This window comes from Myxocyprinus asiaticus, chromosome 40, assembly GCF_019703515.2.
Source record: "Myxocyprinus asiaticus isolate MX2 ecotype Aquarium Trade chromosome 40, UBuf_Myxa_2, whole genome shotgun sequence".
Taxonomy (NCBI): domain Eukaryota; kingdom Metazoa; phylum Chordata; class Actinopteri; order Cypriniformes; family Catostomidae; genus Myxocyprinus; species Myxocyprinus asiaticus.
The window spans coordinates 837,275-859,694 of record NC_059383.1 but is presented as its reverse complement, the minus strand read 5'-3'; the positions used below and the strand labels follow the sequence as shown (position 1 = coordinate 859,694).

At 36.7% G+C, this 22,420-nt stretch overlaps 1 protein-coding gene across 1 annotated transcript in view; it reads right to left on the bottom strand.

Moving 5' to 3' along the window:
• The window catches only part of ik (IK cytokine), a 41,363-nt gene that overhangs the window by 1,653 nt on the left and 17,290 nt on the right, over positions 1–22,420 (bottom strand). The window contains exons 10-19 of the mRNA XM_051680593.1: positions 21,722–21,830; positions 11,093–11,132; positions 10,816–10,999; positions 10,643–10,661; positions 7,250–7,327; positions 5,053–5,134; positions 1,600–1,657; positions 1,413–1,501; positions 1,220–1,328; positions 630–664 (exon numbers count right to left, since the gene is read on the bottom strand). Of these exons, the coding sequence (XP_051536553.1) occupies positions 630–664; positions 1,220–1,328; positions 1,413–1,501; positions 1,600–1,657; positions 5,053–5,134; positions 7,250–7,327; positions 10,643–10,661; positions 10,816–10,999; positions 11,093–11,132; positions 21,722–21,830 (803 nt within the window). The remainder of the gene's footprint in view (positions 1–629; positions 665–1,219; positions 1,329–1,412; positions 1,502–1,599; positions 1,658–5,052; positions 5,135–7,249; positions 7,328–10,642; positions 10,662–10,815; positions 11,000–11,092; positions 11,133–21,721; positions 21,831–22,420) is intronic.

Here is a 22,420-nt window from a genome sequence, read left to right as displayed (position 1 = left end):
ACATTTTATATTGAATTTAATATAATTAATCAAATTATAATAATATATAAATAGACTAAGTGTTACCCTTGGGAGTTTTGCCAAACATTCATACATAAACCTATGTCGGGCTAACACAAATTGATCTTTAAAAAAAAAAGCTATGATAGTGTAAAATTGTAAAAGCAGCTATTGTAATGACAATTAGAAAAGAATGCAAGAGTTTCATCGGTCACTTATCAAACGGATCATGATAGCATAGGCCTATGAAAAATATATTAAACATGTTCATGAGAGATTGTTCATCGTTCGAGCACTGGTCTAACGTTATTTATTCTTTAAACAACAAATATATAAATATATAATGTAATTTAATGTTTTATCGGGCATTTAAACAAATAAAACTACAATGGCAATGTAATGACAATAATAAAATACTGTTTTTGGTTGACATTTTATTCGCCACTAAGTGTAATAACTTATTTTGATTATTACGAAAAAAAAAAATCATTTTTACGACATAACCATCTCGTTATTATTAGAAAATATAACTATAACAAAAACGTTTTTATGACTGAGTGAAAAAGTTTGTGGCAGCACTGCGCCACCATAACGACTAGCTTGGAGAGCGAGTAAATGCTGAGACTCACCCATCTGCCTCCATCTTCTTCCTCTTCTCAATGATCTGAAACATAATGAAGGCATGTTAGTCCTGGAGAACGTTCATATAGCTGAACATTTCCTGCACATTCTTGTGTGATAAAATTACTGTTTATGAACTAAAAAGTCACCGATGGCAAACACTATTTGCAGCTTCTATTAATCATTGTTTGTAAAGGGTATTATTCAACCATTTTTAGCATGAGTAGAATCATCTATTTTTACTACATGACTCTCTAGAACACCCGATTCTGACTCATCAAATCGTGCCATCTAGCATTCAGATATTTCTGCATAACCACACATTTGGGGATAAAGTGATATCATACCGGTCATCTGGGTACTGCAAGTTATCTTTCCGCCTTCATGCATCCTCTATAAGTAAACTAATAATATAAATTCAACTAAAAGTCCAAAGTAAATTTCCATTACTTTATTTATATGGCAGGAACTCTTGTAATCAGCAGGATAATTGACAGTCAGATGGTCATTTTCGCAAATATAAACACAAACAGATGTGATAACCAGCTGGCTGGACATTATATCTTGCATAATGAATAATAACAGATCATGAACTCACAGCGCTGATTTTCTTCCATTGACGGTCTAATTCGGCCTTCTCATTGGTCTCTTTAAAGCGTCGAGTCTTTCTGCCTTCTGACATTTTGATACCGTACTGGAAGGCAGCCCTACAAACAAAAAACAATGATTAGAATCAATCATCACTCAAAACAAACACACATTGATGAACGCAGAGTGTGTGTTTGTGTTACTTTGGCAGCGCCTCCTTGTTGTTCATGTAGTCGCTGTACTCCTCTTGAGTGTCAAAGTCCCAGCGGCCCAGAGGACCCTTCTTATTACCCTACACACAGGCAGACATGCTCGTGCATATGACTGATCAGAGAAACAACTCCATTACAACTAAAATTAATTCACTGATCCAGAGAAAGTAACACTCACTTGGTCCATCTTGCTGTAGTCCACCTCTTCATCACTGTCCACAGCAAGATCATCCATTCTACAAAACATCAAATAAAGATTGTTTTCTGCCAAAGTCCAAATTCTTAATCGGTCACATTCACTAATAATTGCACATAATTCTGATCATTCTAAATGGGGGAGCGTGTGCCCACAGTTGGAAATGAACAATACATGGCAAGACAAATCCTTCTGCACAACGCTCTTTAAAGGCACACTCTCAAGGTCTTTGAGTAAAGCCAAGTGTACCATTCTAAAAAAACGATCCAGGCTGCATTTGCCAAACCTATCCCAGATCGAATTATAACATACCTCATTTGTGCTTCTCTGAAAGAACTCTCATTAGAAACTGAATAAATAAGTGACCCTACAATAATATTATAAAAGACATTTCAGCTTAACACATTCATTGTTTCTAAGGCTATCAGGACTCTGTGATTTGAGTACTAAGAGTTGTATCTAAATTATATTCTAAATTAGAAATAAATTATGAACTTCTTGATGAAACATACTTTAACTGTACATGACTGAAGAGAACTTTGATTTAACCTGAGAAACAGAGACTTCTTTTTCTTTTTTTCTTTTTTTTTTGAATAACAGAATGTCAACTTGGGAATATATTCCCAATTTATACCCCATGTAAAACTATTTTAAACAGCATATTGCTAATTACTTTATAATTATTCTGCATGCACCATTTATTAACTCAAATTAAATAAAAGACAAGAAATATTTGTACTTTTAAAAATAAATGTTTCACACGACAGAACCATTTGAATTAAAGGCAAAAAGTTGATTGAAATTGGTGATAAAAAGTTTTATACTTTCACAGAAATTTTTACTTTGTAATGCAAACAAATCTCTAAATACTTGCCTCCAGTTTTACGCATATAGCCTATATTAAGGCCCTTCTCTTTAGTAATTTGTTTCTCAGCAAGAGAAAGCAATCATGTGTTATACTTGTGCAGATATTAAAAATCAGATAATCCTGAGAGTGGGGACCTTGCTGCTAAATCATTTTGATGTATTATACTTGATTATAATAGGTACATAGGTAGGACATACACACACACTTAAAGTCAGAAGTTTACATACACTTGGGTTAAAGTAATTAAAACTCATTTTTTAACCACTCCGCAGATTTAATATTAGCAAACTATAGTTTTGGCAAGTCGTTTAGGACATTTACTTTGTGTATGACACAAGTAATTTTTCCAACAATTGTTTGCAGACAGATTGTTTACTTTTAATTGACTATATCACAATTCCAGTGGATCAGAAGTTTACAAACACCCAAGTTAACGCCTTTAAGCAGCTTGGAAAATTCCAGAAAATGATGTCAAGCCTTTGGACAATTAGCTTCTGATAGGAGGTGTACTGAATTGGAGGTGTACCTGTGGATGTCTTTTAAGGCCTACCTTCAAACTCAGTGCCTCATTACTTGACATCATGGGAAAATTAAAAAACATAAGCCAAGACCTCAGAAAAAATTGTGGACCTCAAAGTCTGGTTCATCCTTGGGAGCAATTTCCAAACGCCTGAAGGTACCACGTTCATCTGTACAAACAATAGTACGCAAGTATAAACACCATGGGACCACGCAGCCATCATACCGCTCAGGAAGGAAAAACATTCTGTGCAAATCAATCTCAGAACAACAGCAAAGGACCTTGTGAAGATGCTGGAGGAAACAGGTAGAAAAGTATCTATATCCACAGTAAAACAAGTCATATATCAACATAACCTTAAAGGCTGCTCAGCAAGGAAGAATCCACTGCTCAAACCGCCATAAAAAAAAAATTTAAAAAAAAGGCTACAGTTTGCAAGTACACATGGGGACCAAGATCTTACTTTTTGGAGAATTTTCTTCAGGTCTAATGAAACAAAAATTTAACTGTATGGCCATAATGACCATCATTATGTTTGGAGGAAAAAGGGTGAGGTTTGCAAGCCGAAGAACACCATCCCAACTGTGAAGCATGGGGGTGGCAGCATCATGTTGTGGGGGTGCTTTACTGCAGGAGGGACTGGTGCACTTCACAAAATAGATGGCATCATGAGGAAGGAAAATTATGTGGATATATTGAAGCAACATCTCAAGACATCAGCCAGGAAGTTAAAGCTTGTTCGCAAATGGGTCTTCCAAATGGACAATGACCCCAAGCATACCTCCAAAGTTGTGGCAAAATGGCTTAAGGACAACAAAGTCAAGGTATTGGAGTGGCCATCACAAAGCCCTGACCTCAATCCGATAAGACAATTTGTGGGCAGAACTGAAAAAGCGTGTGCAAGCAAGGAGGCCTACAAACCTAACTCAGTTACACCAGTTCTGTCTGGAGGAATGGGCCAAAATTCCAGCAACTTATTGCATGAAGGTTGTGGAAGGCTACCAAAAACATTTGACCCAAGTTAAACAATTTAAAGGCAATGCTACCAAATACTAACAAAGTGTATGTAAACTCCTTACCCACTGGGAATGTGATGAAAGAAATAAAAGCTGAAATAAATAATTCTCTCTACTATTATTCTGACATTTCACATTATTAAAATAAAAGTAGTGATCCTAACTGACCAAAGACAGGGAATGTTTTCTACGATTAAATGTCAGGAATTGTGAAAGCTGAGTTTAAATGTATTTGGCAAAGGTGCATATAAACTTCTGACTTCAACTGTATATACACACATACAGATAAGTATATATATTATTTAAATAAATGTAATAATGATTGTTTATATATCCTTACATTTTATTATTAAAATGATTCGCAAGGCAGAGAAAATACCTGTATACGTCAGATGGATCTCTGTTTTATGAGCAAGTGGTACTGTATCAAGCAGTAAAACTAGATTGCTCAGCCGTCACGCTCAACCGTCAAGTTCTACAACATAAGTTGCACACTTTCATACCTCAAAATTAATTTTGAAGCCACTGCGTGTTTAAAAAAAGTATGCTATTCAATATGGCTTTAAAATTCACATTTGAGAGATGAAAGTATGCATTTATGTTATGTAGAACAAAACATATCTTCAAAATCTAAAACTGCTGTTATAAAAACCCATAGGAAAATTCAGAGGGAACCAATGGCAAATTTTCTTCCAGATTACTGGACAGCTTTCTTACAGTGTCTTAAGGCTCCCCTCACAGCGTGGCCACATTTAACTCAAGCATTTGAAGAGCTGCTCAATCCAACTCATGAAAGAGAGCAGACTTCTTTTAATAACGGTCTCATAGAAACAGAATTACCAGTACTCATTTAGTTTGTTCATCTGTGTGGATTCATTTACGAATTCCTACATGTTAAAGTGAATAAATGTGCATGGGAATTCACCACATTTTGAACATGGAACTTGCGAGAATTATTAATATTGTGTGCAATACTTGCAATCCTGCACTAAATTTCAGGCCCTGATAGGCACAAATATAGTGTAACTCACGTGGCAGGGTAGCATTCAGCATAACTGTTTGACATCCCAAAGAAATCTCCAAGATGTTTCTTTTCCTCACGTCTGTTTCCAGTGCTCAAAGTTAAAGACAAAAACTACATCTGCAGTGTCACAGGAACACTTCACAATTGCAGGACAATTACTATCAGGATGCTAAGGGCACATGACTCCATGGGCAACATAACCATAATGCAAACTCTACAGGTATGCAAGGCAGTAGTTGAGACACTACGGGTGGTGTATAGATGGATATCAGTAGCCACTGATCATAAGTTATATTATTCCATCTGTTGTGGAATACTGATGTATCCACCTCTCAACCCCTCAACAAACAGCGAATCAGACATGCACATTGAAGACTTTTCTTTCGTCTGTTCTTCAAAATTTGCCGGCTATTAATTTCATACCCTGGTTGTGAGTAAAAGAACTGCAAATAGCCAGCTTTATCTTGACATACTGGAAGATGGAGGTTCGTTGTGTTACTCCAGTGCTATAGTTTTGCAAGATTTCAGATCGCATGAGTAATGCCTAACTCCAGTCTGCCAGGTTTTGGCAAAATGCCATAATGCACATATTTTAGATGGTAGTTTAGCTGGCAATAGCAAGAATCTGTCATTTGGTTTAAATTAGGTGGTCTAATACAGTTTAAGTAATTGAAACAACCAATTTGCGATGCGTGATAGATGCGGCTACTCTCAAACTTTCAAAGTGCTGCCTAATATCGATATGAAAACAGCTGCATCGATACTAGGGGTGTAAAGGTTCACATTTCTCATGGTTCAGTTTGTATCATGGTTTTAGGGTCATGGATTTGGTCACTACAAATCATCATGGTTAAACAACGTTAACCATAGTTTAACCATGGTATTTGTAGTAAAAATCACAGTAACCACAAAATTAACATGATTACTGTCATGGTTACAATACTATAGTAAAAACATATTTACTATATGGAAACTACAGTATTACTATTGTAAAACAATGGTTAATTATATAAAAACTGATTTCTGCCAAACAAATAATGGTTACAGCAGTCATTGTTACTTCAGTAATGGCTACTACAATATTACTATAGTAAAACCATGGTTAATAGTAACAAAACCATTATTTCTGCAAAGAAAACCATGGTAACAACAGTCCTTATTACAGTCATGGTTACTACAATATTACTACAATAAAACCATGGTTATTTATCGCTAGGGTCCTTAACTATAAAAAAAAATAAATAAATAAAATTTCTAAATCAACATTTTAATTTAATAACTGAATGATTATGCTACATTCAAAGCGCATTTCAAATTCAACTCAATGTTTATTCAACATTCATCACTATAGAAAAAGTACACTTGCTATTAAAATGAATGCGAGAATGGATGTCGTAACGTGACTTAAGTATTTTAATCATACATGGAAATCCCACATTTTCATCAAAAGAGAAGGGCAACCCCAAGTGCTTTAGTTACCGTTTCATGTCTGTCCTAACTAGCACCAAGTGCCTGCTTAAAGACGGAAGGCAGTGTGTGCAGTTTAGGTCTCAACTGAGGCTCTGTGCGTGCCGCTCGCATTCTATCCCCGGGTTATGGCAGCATAAATAGCTAATCAAATATCGTATTACCAGTATACAGCATGCGTGTCAAGCAACGTCTTAAAACAGTGCCTGTTTTGTCATGTTTTTTGAGCATCGCTGTTGTGATTGCTAAAATGACAAAGTTCCCAGACAGGAGACTTGAATGACGCAGGGGCTTCTCTATCTTGCAGCTTGTGTTCTCCGCTTGCCATTTTCAACTACATAATAACGTGTGCAGAACTGTGATGTCATCAACTGATTTAACATACTAACAGTTAATAGGACAGCATCTCTCTGTAGTAATTTGACCCAGGTGAAAAACAGGTGGAGCGTTTCCATCCACAGAGCGATACAGGTGCATCAGCAGAGATTATACGTGCACATGTCTATTTGGCACTTTATGTATGTATGATTCAGATGCGTCATTAAACTTGAGATGAACCGCGGTGCAAATGCTTACCGAACTGTGGGTGGCAAACCATATGGTTCAGTTTTTTACCGAGAACTGTTACACCCCTAATCGTTATGCGCATAGTAAAGGAGAATGTGACTATGTATCGTCGTATTGATATTTTGAACACAGTTGTGAATGCTGCCATGAGCAGTCATGTGAAGGATATGGTTCCTGTCCCTGCCACTGAGCGGTTCCAGCAAACTTCTCATTGATCAACTTGATCTGGTCCTTCATGGAGCCTGGACCTGAAAGAAAACGGAGATACAGCATAAGTGTCTATAAACCGATCTCTTAGAAATAGTAAATGCCGCACTCCTTTCAGGCACTTTTCCAATGTCCCTGAAAACTGCAGTTATTAAGCCCCTCCTAAAAGAGTAACATGAATAACACAATATTAAACAATAACAAACTAATCTCAAATCTTACTTTCATTGGCAAGATCATTGAAAGGTTGTTTTCAATCGGCTGAACAAATTCTTAAACTCATACGGCTACTTGGACAATTTCTAGTCTGGTTTCCGGCAGCATCACAGCACAGAGACGACGCTCATCAAGATACTTAATGATATATTAACCCTAACTCTAAACACCGATTCAGGCAAAATATCAGTGCTGGTATTACTAAATCTCAGTGCTGCCTTTGACACTGTTGACCCCAACATTCTCATAGACAGACTGGAAAACTTGGTTGGGCTCTCTTGGACAATCCTCAGGTGGTTCAGGTAATATCTACAAGGGAGGGGTTACTATGTGAACATGGGCAACTATGAATCTGAGTGGGTCTCCATGACGCGTGGAGTCCCACAAGGCTCAATTCTTGCACTGCTCCTGTTCAACCTGCATATGCTCCGACAAGGCCAAATTATGAAAAATAACTAAACAGGGTACCATAGCTATGCAGACGACTCCCAGATTTACCTAGCCCTATCGCCATATGACTATAACCCCATAGACTCTCTGTGCCAGTGCACTGACAAAATTAACAGTTGGATGTGCTGAAACTTCCTTCAGTTAAACAAAGACAAGATAGAGGTCATTGTATTTGAAAAAGACAAAATTCCCAAGGTGAATACATACCTTGATTCCAGGGTCTAAAGACAAAAAAAATCAAGTTAGGAATCTTGGTGTCACTTTGGAGTCAGACCCTAGTATCAGTAGTAATTTCAAAGCAATAGCTAAATCACCCTACTATTATTTCAAAACTATAACGAGAATTAGAGGTTTTATATCCAATCAAGACCATTAGACACCTGCAGCTTATTCAGAATGCTGCTGCCAGGATTTTGACCCTCTGCCTGCCAGCAGTCACCAATTGAGAATGTGTGGTGCATTATGAAAAATACGTCAATGAAGGCTCCATACAATTGAGCAGCTAAAGACCTGAATGGTGGAAAATTCTGCCTGCTAAGCTTAAACTTGTGTCTTCAGAGCCCAAAAGCTTAATGTGTTATTACAATGTGATTTTACACAGTGATAAACACTTGAATGTCCCAACTTTTTTGGAGCGTGCATCACTCCTTTTTGTTTAGCATTAAAGGAGCATTTATCCATATATCCAACGTTTCCGGAATTGGGGTTGTACAACTGTTTGCGTTTCAGTAGAGTCTAAAGGTTGTGTGCCACCTAATGAGGACAATAGACACTGCTGAATTAGTTGAGTGGAAAAGCAAAAGATTTTCTTTGAGAAGTATTTTAGAAAGTAACTTAAGTAATTAGTAATGCGATTACTTTGATGAAGCAATCAAGTCAGTGATCTGATAACAATTTTAGAGTGGTAATTAGTCATTTGTTGGGCTGTCAATCAATTAAAATGTTTGAATCCAAGAACGAGACTCATCTTGTGCTGTCTGCTATGGGCAAGTGTGGTTTGTTCTCTGTATAAGATGTGTGTTGCCTAAACAGTAGTGATGGGTCGTTCATGAACGATTCGAAGAACGAGCAGTCTCAGAGTGATTCGGTCATTTTGTGTTGGCCGTGCACGTGCATTGCGCAACCTCCGTTCGTTTGTTACGTGAAAACTGTATACGCTATGCATTGCTCACACAGGAAACAGAAATGATTAGTTCACCTCTCGAGTCTTCTGGTCTGAGTCGTTCGTTCTTTTGTCACGTGACAGCCGAATACGCTATGCACATACGGCTGTCACGTGACAAAAGAATGAACGACTCTGACAAGATTCCAGAGGTGAACTAATCATTTCTGTTTCTCATAATTTGTCCTTGGCTGCATTATCAATTTTTCCTTATTGGGACTATAATCAAAGTTTGCATAAGTAGACGTGTTGGGGGGGATTTGGCTATTGAAAATGTAGCATTTTTATTTAATTCTGCTCAAATGAACGGAATTACTTGAATAAAGATTTGTTCATTTTGCTGAACGAGACTCAGAGATTCAAGTCAGTAAAATGATACGATCTTCCCATCACTACCAAACAGCTGGAGTTTCACTTACTGTCCCCAGGAGAAAACGGGTGGTACTTCAAGCTTCAATTGCTCTGATGGTAGGAATTAGGGATGCACAATATATCTGCGGCCATATCGGTATCGGCCGATAAATGTGAATTTTTAAGTTATTGGTTATCAGTCAGATAAGAACATTTGGCCGATATATATTAAAACCAATAAATTATGGCTTTTTCAGGCACATGCTACTCGCCATGTGGGTTTTGATTGGTGTCTTCTGGCTTTGTTTTAAAGGATCATACAGGATCTGAGTAAACACTCCATTATACAGTATTTATTTGTCACATGCATTTTGTTTGTTTTGTATGTTAAAGCATATTGTTGTGTTTACAGTGAGTTTGAGACCTGTTTGCATTCCTTAGTTTGATCTTTTCACAGGTTTGAATCAAGTGCATTGCACTGCATTTATAAAAGTAGCTCACTCGTCAAAGTAATTTTAAATTGCAGAGTCATTATGCTCTTTTTAAATAAAAGGAATTTGGCCATAGGAATGTAAAATGTCTTTATTTAACTGGTTCAAATTAGGCTACATTTGGTAAATTATTTAAAAGTTTTAGATGTTTCTTGCAGATTCCTTGATTTCTGCAATTGAAGTTTTAAAATAAAAATCCACTTTACATGATTGATTTCATTAGAAGTGTTTCTAATGTGGCTTTATAAGGTAAGGCTTTTGTTTTTGTAATCAGACACAAAATGTAGATTTATATCCAGATACAGATTTATCGGCAAATATATCAGTTATCGGCCTCCAAATACACTGAATTATCGGTTATTGTATCGGCCAAAATTTCCATATTGGTGCATCCCTAGTAAGAATTTTCCTTATTACGGTCTGGAGACATTTATTTACATAGATATTTTTTATATAAATTAATCACACAGAATTAACAAGTTAAATCGATAGCCCTAGTAATCTGTAGTAAATGACCTTTTTTGAGTAACACTGCTCATATAGCTCATTTTCATGCAATTACAATGAATAAAGACTGGAGCTTTAAACAGGGTGAGTATTGTATGCTTGAGACTTTTGTTCTCACAAAACACTGAAGTTACTGAATTCAACCATATTTAAACCAAAATGTGATTGTGAACACATACCTTTATCAATGTCCATGGCCTAAGAAAAAAAATAAAAAATCATCACACATTAAAGTGACATTTACAGATTTACTCCTTATAGATCTTCATAGCTTCACATTTATAGATGTGCATAAATAGTTTGAGTAGATGTGAATGTTTTCTTTAAAGGTGGACACAAATGATTAGCTGACCTCCTCATCAGCTTGAGGCTTCTCAAAGTAATTGTGTCGTCTTTTCTCTTCATCTCTCTCTCTCTCCTTCTCCCGCTCACGATCCTTCTCTCTCTCCCTCTCTTTTTCACGGTAGCGCTCCTTCTCTTTGTCTCTGCTACTTTTGGAGGTAGAGGGGATGTAGTCTCCGATGTCATCAAAAATGCTGCAGATACACATTCAAGACTGTTTAGAAGCTCCATTGAGATAAAACGGTTAAATAACTGATCATTAAATAACTGATCATGTATAAACTCACTTCAGGTCTGCATCTGGGGCTTTCTTCTCATCCAAACGCCCTGAACACAGAGAACACATTCCAGATTAGTCTTATACTGCACAGCAGTGTGGTAGTACTCTGTTTTGGTCTCAGTCTCAGTCTTGAGACAATATTGTTATGGTCTTGGTCTCAGTTTGGGGTAATCTTTTCGATAACAGGAGAAATGGAAGCTGTCTTGAAGTATTCTATGGAATTTTTGAAAAGGCTCAAGCAATCTGCTCCACTACCAAGCCCTTGGCTTAGAAAGATCTTAAATAGAATAGTAGTAGCACAGATACCAACCAGAAAAAGAGGATGCAGAGGGTGTAAGAATATTTTGCGCAAGATGTTGATGGCAGAAGACTTGACTGCATTAGACCACAATTGGTTGGATTGAGGAATGGGGACAAACCAGAACCTAGCCTGATTAAAGTTATGGTAGAGCATAAAAGACCATCTAATCATGCTATGCTACCAACTTTTATGATGACGAATCCCAGATCTCTTGTAAATAAGACTGATGAGTTTCAAGTCATCTTGATGAAAAACCATGTGGATGTGGCTGCAATTTCAGAGTCTTGGTTTACTCCCCACATGCCTGAGGAATTATTGGGTATCGATAGATACACTTTATTTTCTAAATGCCGAACCACACGAAGTGTCCCATCATATCCTTTAACTTGTATTAGTGTTCCAGACCATCTTGAATGTTTGTGGGTGAAGGTGAGACCTCTGAGACTTCTGCGGCATATATCAGCTATTGCTGTGTGTGTGTGTGGTGTAATCACCGCCACAGTCATTACATCAGGATGAACTCATTGAGCATTTAATAGCCTCATCTGATCTGCTTCGTACTATGTACCAAGATATTGGACTTATTATACTTGGAGATTTTAATCATCATCTCAGAGTCCATGATATCTGTTTAGATAAACTCTGCCAAGTAGTCCAAAACACACTAGAGATGAAGCGATTCTTGACATGATTATCACCAATATAAAATCAGTGTAGATGAAACCTGAAATTCTCCCCCCCACCCCAGTTAGTTCAAGTGACCATAATTGTGTCCTTTGGAGCCCTTAAAGCACAATTAAGACCACCCCAGTGCAATAAGAGGGTAGTACGACCTATGAGTGAGTCTAGCCTGAATGGGTTTGGTCGATAGATTACTACTCATTCATGGCAGGACGTAAATTAAGCAATCGGTACCATGAAAAAGCCAATGTCTTTTATAATACTATTGTGCCTGAAACTGATAAACATTTCCCTATGAAGACAGTAAAAATCTATCCTTCAGATAAACCATGGATCACTCCTAAGATTAAGCGCTTAATCCAAAGAGACAAAAAGCCTTTAAGGCTGGAAAATCAAGTGTCCTGACCAAGTTTTATAGAAACAAGGTCCAAAGGGAAATATATGTGGCAAAAAAGTACTTTTACAAATCAAAAGTGGAAGGCATGACAAAAGGGAATCCTAGAGCTTGGCACGGTAGAATTTAATCGATATGTAAATCAGTTGAAAAGGCGGATCAAATTGATGTTCCAGGAATTGATCCTCAGGACTTTGTGACAATTGCTAATGTAATTAACACAAAGTTTGTTAAAGTGTACCAGTCTTTTCCGCCCATTAAATGTACAGATTTACCTTCTTGTCTTCCGTCCTTTCCATTGTCACTATTCCAGTCTGGGATGTATACAGCAGATTGTCTTCTATTAATTGCTAAAAATCCCCTGGCCCAGATATGATTCCCAAGAATATTGAAGGAGTTTGCATGTGAAATCAGCAATCCTATTTGTGACATCATCAACAGCATTTTTGTGGAAGGGGTTGTTCCTAGACAATGGAAAGAGGCTACTGTCGTTCTCATACCAAAATCTTTCCCCCCCGAATATTGAGGAATTGAGGCCAATTTCACTAACATCTCAGCTTTCAAAAATGTTTGAGAAATTTGCTGCGCAGTGGATCTTGAATGATATTACACCAAATCTAGATCCTATGCAGTTTGGCAGTCGACAAAACCATTCCACAACACACAATCTAGTCAGTATAATGGATTTTGTGTATAAGGCCAGCGATGTGTCGTGTTCAGTGTGCACATTAAATCACAACTGATTTTGCCAAGGCAATTGATGCTGTAGACCATACGGTAGCAGTACACTACCTTCTTGATCTTGGAGTAAGACCTTGCCTTATTCCATGGATTTGTAGTTTTATGACCAACCATCGTCAGAAAGTGCGTTATCAGGGATATTTTTCTGATTGGGAATACCCCTCATGTGGAGTCACACAGGGAACTATATTACATAATCTTCCTAGCACTGATCAACAGTGCACTCCAGGATGAAATAGACCACTGGAAATATGTGGATGATGACTATGGCTCAGAGGTGGAATCCTCAACTACCCTGTACCCTCCAACAGACATTGAATGGTCTTGATGTTTGGGTATAGGAGCACAAAATGAAACTCAACCCAAAGAAATGCAAGGTTTTACATGTCACTAGTATGAGACAGGTACCGGTTTGGCCATTACTATTTATTGAACTGAACGTCTTGGAAGTACGTGACATTGTTAAAGTTCTGGGGGTCACCATCCAGAGCGATTTGAGATGGGATAGTCAAGTGAATCACATGTTGACCTCGGCCAACAAAAAGCTTTTTGTTCTCCGTCGGTTAAAGAAATGTGGTGTCCGAGACCCTGAACTGGTTACCATCTACCATCTAGGATATATGTGCCCTGTGCTGGAGTATGCAGTTCCTGTTTGGGACAGTTCTTTGACTGCAGATCAAGTTAAAAGGCTGTAAAGTGTGCAGAAACGGGTCTGTAAAATTTTACTTGGTCAAAAGGTATTTAGGGTACTCAGATGCTCTGTCTCCTTGGACTGTGCACCCTAGCAGTGAGACGAATTTAACAGTCTTGACTTTGCTAGAAAGCTATTTAAGTCTAGTTTCAGAGAATGGCTACCCCCCCCCCCACCCCCTTAGAGAGGAGCTTACAGATCACCAGACAAGGAACTCAAACTGACAATTCCAAGATGTCGAACTGAGAGATATCAGAGATCACCCATTCCCTATATGTGCAGACTTCTAAATGATTGTGGATTTTAGAAATCACCTTTGTAAAATGGGGTGTTAGATTAGTAATTTGTATATCTTAATATTGTATGTTTTTAAAAAAAATTTAAATTGTGGTTTAATTAGTTTTAACATTTTATTGTAACAGCAAAATAATTCAGTGTTCTTCATTGACTAACGTCTTGAAGAACCTGTAATAATGCTGAAAAGTCAATAAACAAACTTTAACGGACTCAGGAGCATTTGGACGTCTTGATTCAGACTCGAACAAGTGTGGACTATATGTAATTATTATAAGTATGTAAACAATAACAAAGGAATTAGAACGCTACTGACCCTGAATCATTTTCGGTATCATAACGGGATCCTTTAAAAAAGTCTGAGTCAACATATTTTCTCAAAGAACATCAAACGTTTACCTGAAATGACTTATCCAGATGTGTTGTTGGTAACAAACATCTACGTGAGAGAGGCGATGAAATTGTATCACAGTTTAGAAGTTCACAATTATTTCTTCAGCGGAAAGATCAGGAATATTGGATAGCTCCTACTATAGTTAATGAAGCCGTTCAATAAAGCTGTATGCATGACCTGCAGACAAGGTTAGGATTTCTTTAATTATAAAAATACTTTGTCTCTTGCTTCTGCGCTAGCTTATGTACTTCTCCAGCTATTCTGAGAACTTAGCAGTTTGATACTGCAGTTATTGTTGACTTGTTTGACAAACTGCTTATGTTCCTCATTTGTAAGTTGTTTTGTAACAAAGCATCTGCTAAATGACCAAATGTAAATTTAAATTACTTACACCGCTTCATTCATTATAATGAGGGCAATCTAGTCACTTTTAGAACTCTACCTCTCAAACGTATAATTATTTTGCACAAATGTCATTCACCTACCAGAGATAAAATTTGTTACAGTTGTTATTAGTGCATGTATCCAGCTCTTGCTTCACTGCAGTGTCCAAAGCTTCAATGCGTCCATTTGTGCTTGCTTTTTCGGAGATCTAAACACTTTAATTTCTGTTAGTTCCAGGCATCCAGAGATCATCCAGCCATCAAACAATATGGTCCACATTTTAATAATCATATGACAGTCGTTCTAAAGTTAGTAACATTAATCGTGTCAAAGTCACTATGAATGAAGTGCCGCCCGCTGTTTTTTTGAATGAGTTTAACTACTAGCAAGAAATGTTCAAGTCCTTGAAATGGCCTATACCATTTACCATGAGCACTCGGACTTGTCTGAAAAACATTTTTTGATGGCTTGATTTCTTGATGGTTTCCCATATTTCTGTGTCGGCTGTGTGAAATTAAAATTAGTGATGCCGAATTCAGGAACGAATCATTCTTTTGAGTCTATTATTTTCAGTAAATTAGCCCAATGTGTAAGATACATTTTGATTTGTTCAGATCGCTATCTCACCGAATCATCTGCAGCGGTTTCTCACTTAGTAAAACAGTATCAGGATTTCGAAGAACATTGCGGGATGAAGTGGATATTTACTGACAATGATTTGAAACAAGAGACTACTTTTTCCAGAGGTCACTTTAAGGTACTTCAACTGGTGCTTTGTGCCTCTGTGTTTTTGCATCTGCACATGCTGTCTCAGTTGTTTTCCTATGTAAATGTGCTAGACGGACATCTTTGACCATTGCGCCATGTATACAGTAGCTGTTTTCAGTGTCAAAAAGTTATTTTGTCAAGCACTTCAACTGTTAAACATGCATCTCAAGACCCCTATGTTGTGCTCTGTTTGCAGCACTGTATCTTGTTTATTTATTTATTTGTATTTATTTTTTTGCACAAGAACGTGTTCAGTCCGAACGGCCTCTACGTCTTTTAGAAAAGCTTTTGGCAACAGTTACATGAATGCTTCACATACTTATGAAAACACAAAAATAGTACTCCTAAATGTCATCAGAATTGAACGTCATATTTTTCTACATTAATGTTTGGTTATGTCCATTTTAGTTATAGTACAGTAATACTGTATTTTATATAGCAGAAATTTACCTACAATGAATTGAATATAATAACCCACAGAAGCTGGTGGTTTGTATTGCCATGCTAAGCCACAGAGGCATCTTGCACCTTTAATTAGATATTTCACTGATTAAGTTTACATGGGCAGTTATAATCAAACTTCTGCAGGTTTTTGCATTGTCAAGCTGCAGTCTTCACCTCTCCGTCCAAGTATAAATGACACTATGCACAACTGAATAGGTGAAGGACGTCAGCTGAGGAAGTGACGTAGACATTTTCCAGTTGACCTTTTGCGTAATAGTAGTGCAACGAAGTAAGCTACAGCAAGACCCACACAACAATCACAACAACATGGAAAACTTTATAGCCACGTGCATTTCTTACATTCTTTATGTGTTGATTTTGGTGCAGATCAGATGTATGTTATCCATTGTGTTTATTGTGACTGCATATTCAAAAAAATAATTCTTTCTGCTTCATTCTATGAATGGAATCCACACGAGATCAGTAAAAGAAGCCCTTATTACAACTTGATACTTGAAAGATACGTGCAATAGATAATGTGTAATTTGTAATGTTTACATCCTGTGTTCATATTGCTAATTCTAGCATGCTAACCTTTGCCATAGTATGCATCTGTTTTCCTCTTATTTTATTTTATAATGCAATGTGTGAAAATATTAATAATCAACGCAAGATCTTTTTTTTATACTTGTTTAAGAAAATACATTTATTGCTACGGAAAAGATTGACGTTGGGTGATATACATTTCTATGAGTGTTAATATGGCAGACAGATTGGAGGATTAGTCAAATGGACAAAAGAATAGTAATTAGAGGCACATCAATGTATCACAGGTGTGAATGATTTACAAACTACAATGTCCAAAAATGAAAATTTCTAGCATTCGCCATGTGTCCCTGCATTACAAATGAGATAAATTAGCCTCCAGTGGGCACTTTGAAGGGAGATCATAGTAGCCATGCTGTAAGATCGATTCAAAAAGAATTTCCAAAATAAATGACTTAAAACAGAGCTCCAGGCTGAGACTAAAATGGTTGCATTTAATAAATGACTGCGACAATAATTTAAAATCAAGTCGCCATTGGTGGCAGTCGGCTTGTGTGCTGGGGATGTAAACTCATGAGGAGCGAAAAAGGAGAGGCAATCACTGGTCCACGAACGTGCTTTCTGGGATTTTTTTTTTTTTTTTTTACGAATAAGCTGAAAAGCACCAATTCCAGCAATTTTAGCATAACTGTGCAGAATTAGCTGCAAAAATAAGGGGTATTTTGTTGTGGTATTTTGACTCGTTTACAACCAAAATCTACTAAGAGACTTTATAGTGTTTAAACATTATAATAACAAAGAGGATCTATAATTTTAATTTAGTTTGTGAACTGCTAAGCATGACTTTTCATCCAAAAGACAATAGTCTAATAATAATGAGTTTCAAGAACATCTTTACCTTTCTCTTATTAAAATGTGCATGTCTACAAATCTACTGACTTCAGTAGAATGTTTAAGAATTATAAGAACAAAGCAGATTTATAAGAACAAAGCAGATTTATAATTAGTATTTAAACTGCTGAGCAAGATTTTTATTTATTATTATTTTTTTTTAAATCAGAAAAGACAACAATAATGGCCTAATAATAGACTGAATGAGAAGTTTCATGAGCACTGCTTCTTCAGAGCCCTTCACGCTGCATACCTGTCAGACGCAAAGTCACTATGCTGTAGCCAAGCACGGTATTAGCCATGGCTGTAACCAATCAAGCAATCTGCCTCAGTAGCACTTTGATTGCCAAGCACATGATCGCCCACTGCTGTAATCAATCATGCGGGAATAAAAATAAATAAAATAATATCACTCCCCTAATGGATTTGTAACAGCTTAAACTGTTTGGCCAAGTTGTTTACCTGCTTAAATGCTTGTATATGTTTTATGGTAGTGTTGAAGCTTCTTATATTGGTTGTCATGCTTTAGTGAATCGAACATTACTCGTGTGTACCAATCGCGGTGCACACAGATTTTCTATATCAGATGAAGTTACTGTAAAATGTTTACTAGGGGTGTTTATCATGGCATGATATATCACGTTCAAATATGTGATGATGTGCATCGTGGAGATTGAAAATGTTTTTTTTTTATTATTATTTTAGAGTCTGTTCTATTAAATATGTGTGGCGTCCTATGCCTACGTTAAGCGAGCATACAAATGAAATCACTAAATCTAAAATATATACACTGGCGGCCAAAAGTTCGGAATAATGTACAGATTTTGCCATTTTGGAAGGAAATTGGTGCTTTAATTCACCAAAGTGGCATTCAACTGATCAAAAAGTATAGTCAGGGCATTACTGATGTAAAAAAACAGCACCATCACTATTTGAAAAAAGTCATTTTTGATCAAATCTAGACAAGTCCCATTTCCAGCAGCCATCACTCCAACACCTTGAGTAATCATGCTAAATTGCTAATTTGGTACTAGAAAATCACTTGCCATTATATCAAACACAGTTGAAAGCTATTTGGTTTGTTAAATGAAGCTTAACATTGTCTTTGCCTTTGTTTTTGAGTTGCCACAATATGCAATAGACTGGCATGTCATAAGGTCAATATTAGGACAAAAATGGCAAAAAAAAAGAAACAGATTTCTCTAGAAACTTGTCAGTCAATCATTGTTTTGAGGAATGAAGGCTATACAATGCTTGAAATTGCCAAAAAAATGAAGATTTCAGACAAAGGTGTACACTACAGTCTTCAAAGACAAAGGACAACTAGCTCTAACAAAGACAGAAAGACATGTGGAAGGCCAGATGTACAACTAAACAAGAGGATAAGTTCATCAGAGTCTCTAGTTTGAGAAATAGACGCCTCACATGTCCTCAGCTGACAGCTTCATTGAATTCTACCCGCTCAACACCAGTTTCATGTACAACAGTAAAGAGAAGACTCAGGGGTGCAGGCCTTACGGGAAGAATTGCTATGAAAAAGCCACTTTTCAAACAGAAAAAAAAGAGAGAAAAGGTTAGAGTGGGCAAAGAAACACAGAAATTGGACAACAGATAATTGGAAAAGAGTGTTATGGATCTTAACCCCATTGAGCTTTTGTGGGATCAGCTAGACTGTAAGGTGCGTGAGAAGTGCCCGACAAGACAGCCACATCTATGGCGAGTGATACAGGAAGCGTGGGGTGAAAAGTCACCCGAGCATCTGGACAAACTGACAGCTAGAATGCCAAGGATCTGCAAAGCTGTCATTGCTGCACGTGGAGGATTTTTTGATGAGAACTCTTTGAAGTAGTTTAAGAAGTTCTGAACATTTTTTTCAAATTGTAATAGTAATTTTTCATGTTATTAATGTCCTGACTATACATTGTGATCAGCTGAATGCCACTTTGGTGAATAAAAGTACCAATTTCTTTCCATAAGAGCAAAATCTGTACATTATTCCAAACTTTTGGCCGCCATGTGTATATTTATTAGTGGTCGACCGACATGAGTTTTTTTTTAAATGGCCGATGCCGATATCTAAAGAGCACAGTTGCCAATATAATGCCGATATATATATATATATATATATATATATATATATATATATATATATATATATATATATATATATATATATATATAAATAAATAATCACACAATTTAATATAGTAAATAACATATGTATACATAAAATTGCTTAAAAAAAAATAAATCTTTAGCACTATATTTACTCAATTTCACTCACAACTTTAACTTTGTAAAAACAATCTTTAAAAAAAATAAAATAAGATACATTTTTAAATGGTAGATAGTAATTTATTTCTGTTTAGTCATCCAATTTTAGAAGATATTAGAAAAAAGGAAATAACGGTGGCCTGGGTTGCTCCGCGAGTATTGACGCGGACCACGAGGACCTACCAAGTAGTGGGAATTGGGCATTCCAAACTGGGAGAAAAGGGGATAAAATTTCTTTTTTAAAAATTTAAAAAAAGGAAATAACAGTGCACACAATCATCTAGCAACCATGGATGGCATTTTCGCATTAGTAATTGTATTTTCTCAAAAGACCGAATCAAACCAATTATACATACAGTGCACAGTGAACATGACATTTACTCAGCGCACAATAAGTGTTTTTACTTTGAAGTTGCTCGCACACACACTTAAAAGCTTACATGGCCCGAATTGCCGGCCTGGATTGTCACGGACTGACCATCATGCAACGTTCGTAAACCAGAGGAATTGACTTTTGATCCTGGCTGATAGACGCTTCAGAGAAAGATATTATTTGAGCACTCGACAGGAAGAAAACGCTGGATTTTAGTAAGGCTCGTGAGTTACATCTGTTTAAATGAAGTATCAGCATATTTGCAGACGGTATCTGATAGAAGTTTTATTGATATTTGCCCTTTTATCATTAGGCAAGACAGTTAAAAGTTACAGGGAACTGTTGAGGAGAGAGAGGAAGAGTGAAACAGGTGAGTAATTCAACATTTTGAGCTCATATGCATCTGCCATGGCTCTGATACACAGAACGTTTAAATGGTCTATTATTGTGGTAACACAATGGCACGTAACAGCAAAACAAACTGTTCATATTTTTCTCCGGCTTTCTATCTTGTATTGTAACAACAATCAAACTTGAGCAATTCTGTGATTTGGCAACTAAAAACAGCCATTTGGCTCCTAAATGTTTCAGTTTAGGAGCCAGTGGCTCCAAAGTCTTCTCTTTTTATTTATTTTTATTTTTTATTTTTTAAGTCTGGAGCCCTGTAAAAGGTGAGTTCTGAATAAACATTATTTTTGAGCCCCACACCTTTCAGCTCTCGCAGTGTATGGTAAAGTATTTGAAGGAAAAAGGACACTTCTGTTTTGTTGTTGCTCTACTTCCTCTCTCCTTTGTGTTGTGATTGACTTCTGTGTTAAATACATGTAGCGTGGCACCTCTGTTTTTCGGAGCATGCGGATAAAACGAGGCCTATTGTGGACCGACTGATGTGTATACATGCTAGATGGAACCGATCTACAATCACATTATCTAGGTCTTTTAGTTTGATTTAGCAAAACTGGACTGGTACGATTTCAGTAGGACTAACGCATTTCCATGACATTTATAAAAAAAAAAATAAAAAAAACATTATTGCTTTAATATGACTGAAATAAGACTTTTAAAGTGCATGTAAAAGGCATTCACTGACATGTTGTTAACACTGACAAGTCATAAGTGTAATAATATTTTGTTCACTTAACCTAGGATGTGGCATTTATTTCATTTTTATTCTCGACTGGTAATATTGTTCAACCAACATAAGCGTAAGCAAATAATAGTAGAGGTGTAATTAAGTAATTGTTTTGTATGAATTGCATTTTTAAAGTATTATTAATTAACTTGAAAGATCCGAACATCAAACCAATCTACTGTACAGTGCTGTGAAAAAGTATTTGATTTCTTCTGTTTTTGTGTATATCTCATACTAAATTGTTTCAAAATCTTACATAAAACAAAGGCAATCCGAGTATTCCTTTAACACATATGAACGCAGCATTAGACGTCAGTTAAGCAACTACCTTTGTCCTTCTTCTTGAGTTTTTTGTTGCGTGTGCCCTGCCTCAGATATGACAGGATCTGCGTCAGTTTGCTGATGACGATGTCATTGGTGGTGAGCGTCGTCTGAGCCTGAGGAACAAATCACACCACAGAGTTTCAACGCAGGACACTTATGGTAAGGGAGAGTTAAAACAGCTTTGTTCAGAATGCATACCACTCTTAATTTTTGCGGTATACCATATATTCTGTATGCAAGATACCTACTAATTACTTACTACATTTGCCAAACTGTGCAGTACAAAACCAGAGAATACTGCCCTGAACTTGACCTTCTCGGTCAAGAACTTGGCTTGATTTTCAGTGGGATAAAAGAACCCAAATTCATATCTAGATGTTGATTGATGTAGTTTTGTGACATTTTAAAACTTAGTTGTCTCCCGGTTTAATGTGGAGAGACAAGTGAGCCATTTGTAACATTGTAAAATCGCTCTCAAAACATTCTCCTGTTTGTTTGGATACACAGACAATAGCAGCTCATCTAATGCTATCAGTATAGGGCAGGAATACCTACCTGTTTGTCCAACCAATGTTCAGGTTGGGTGTTTGAGGGAACCGGACTGAAAACAGCAGACTTGCAAACACTCACGCATTTGGTCCCACCACAACTTCATGTACAATATTATTTAAATGTAAAAATCAATAAAACACAGCTACAAATC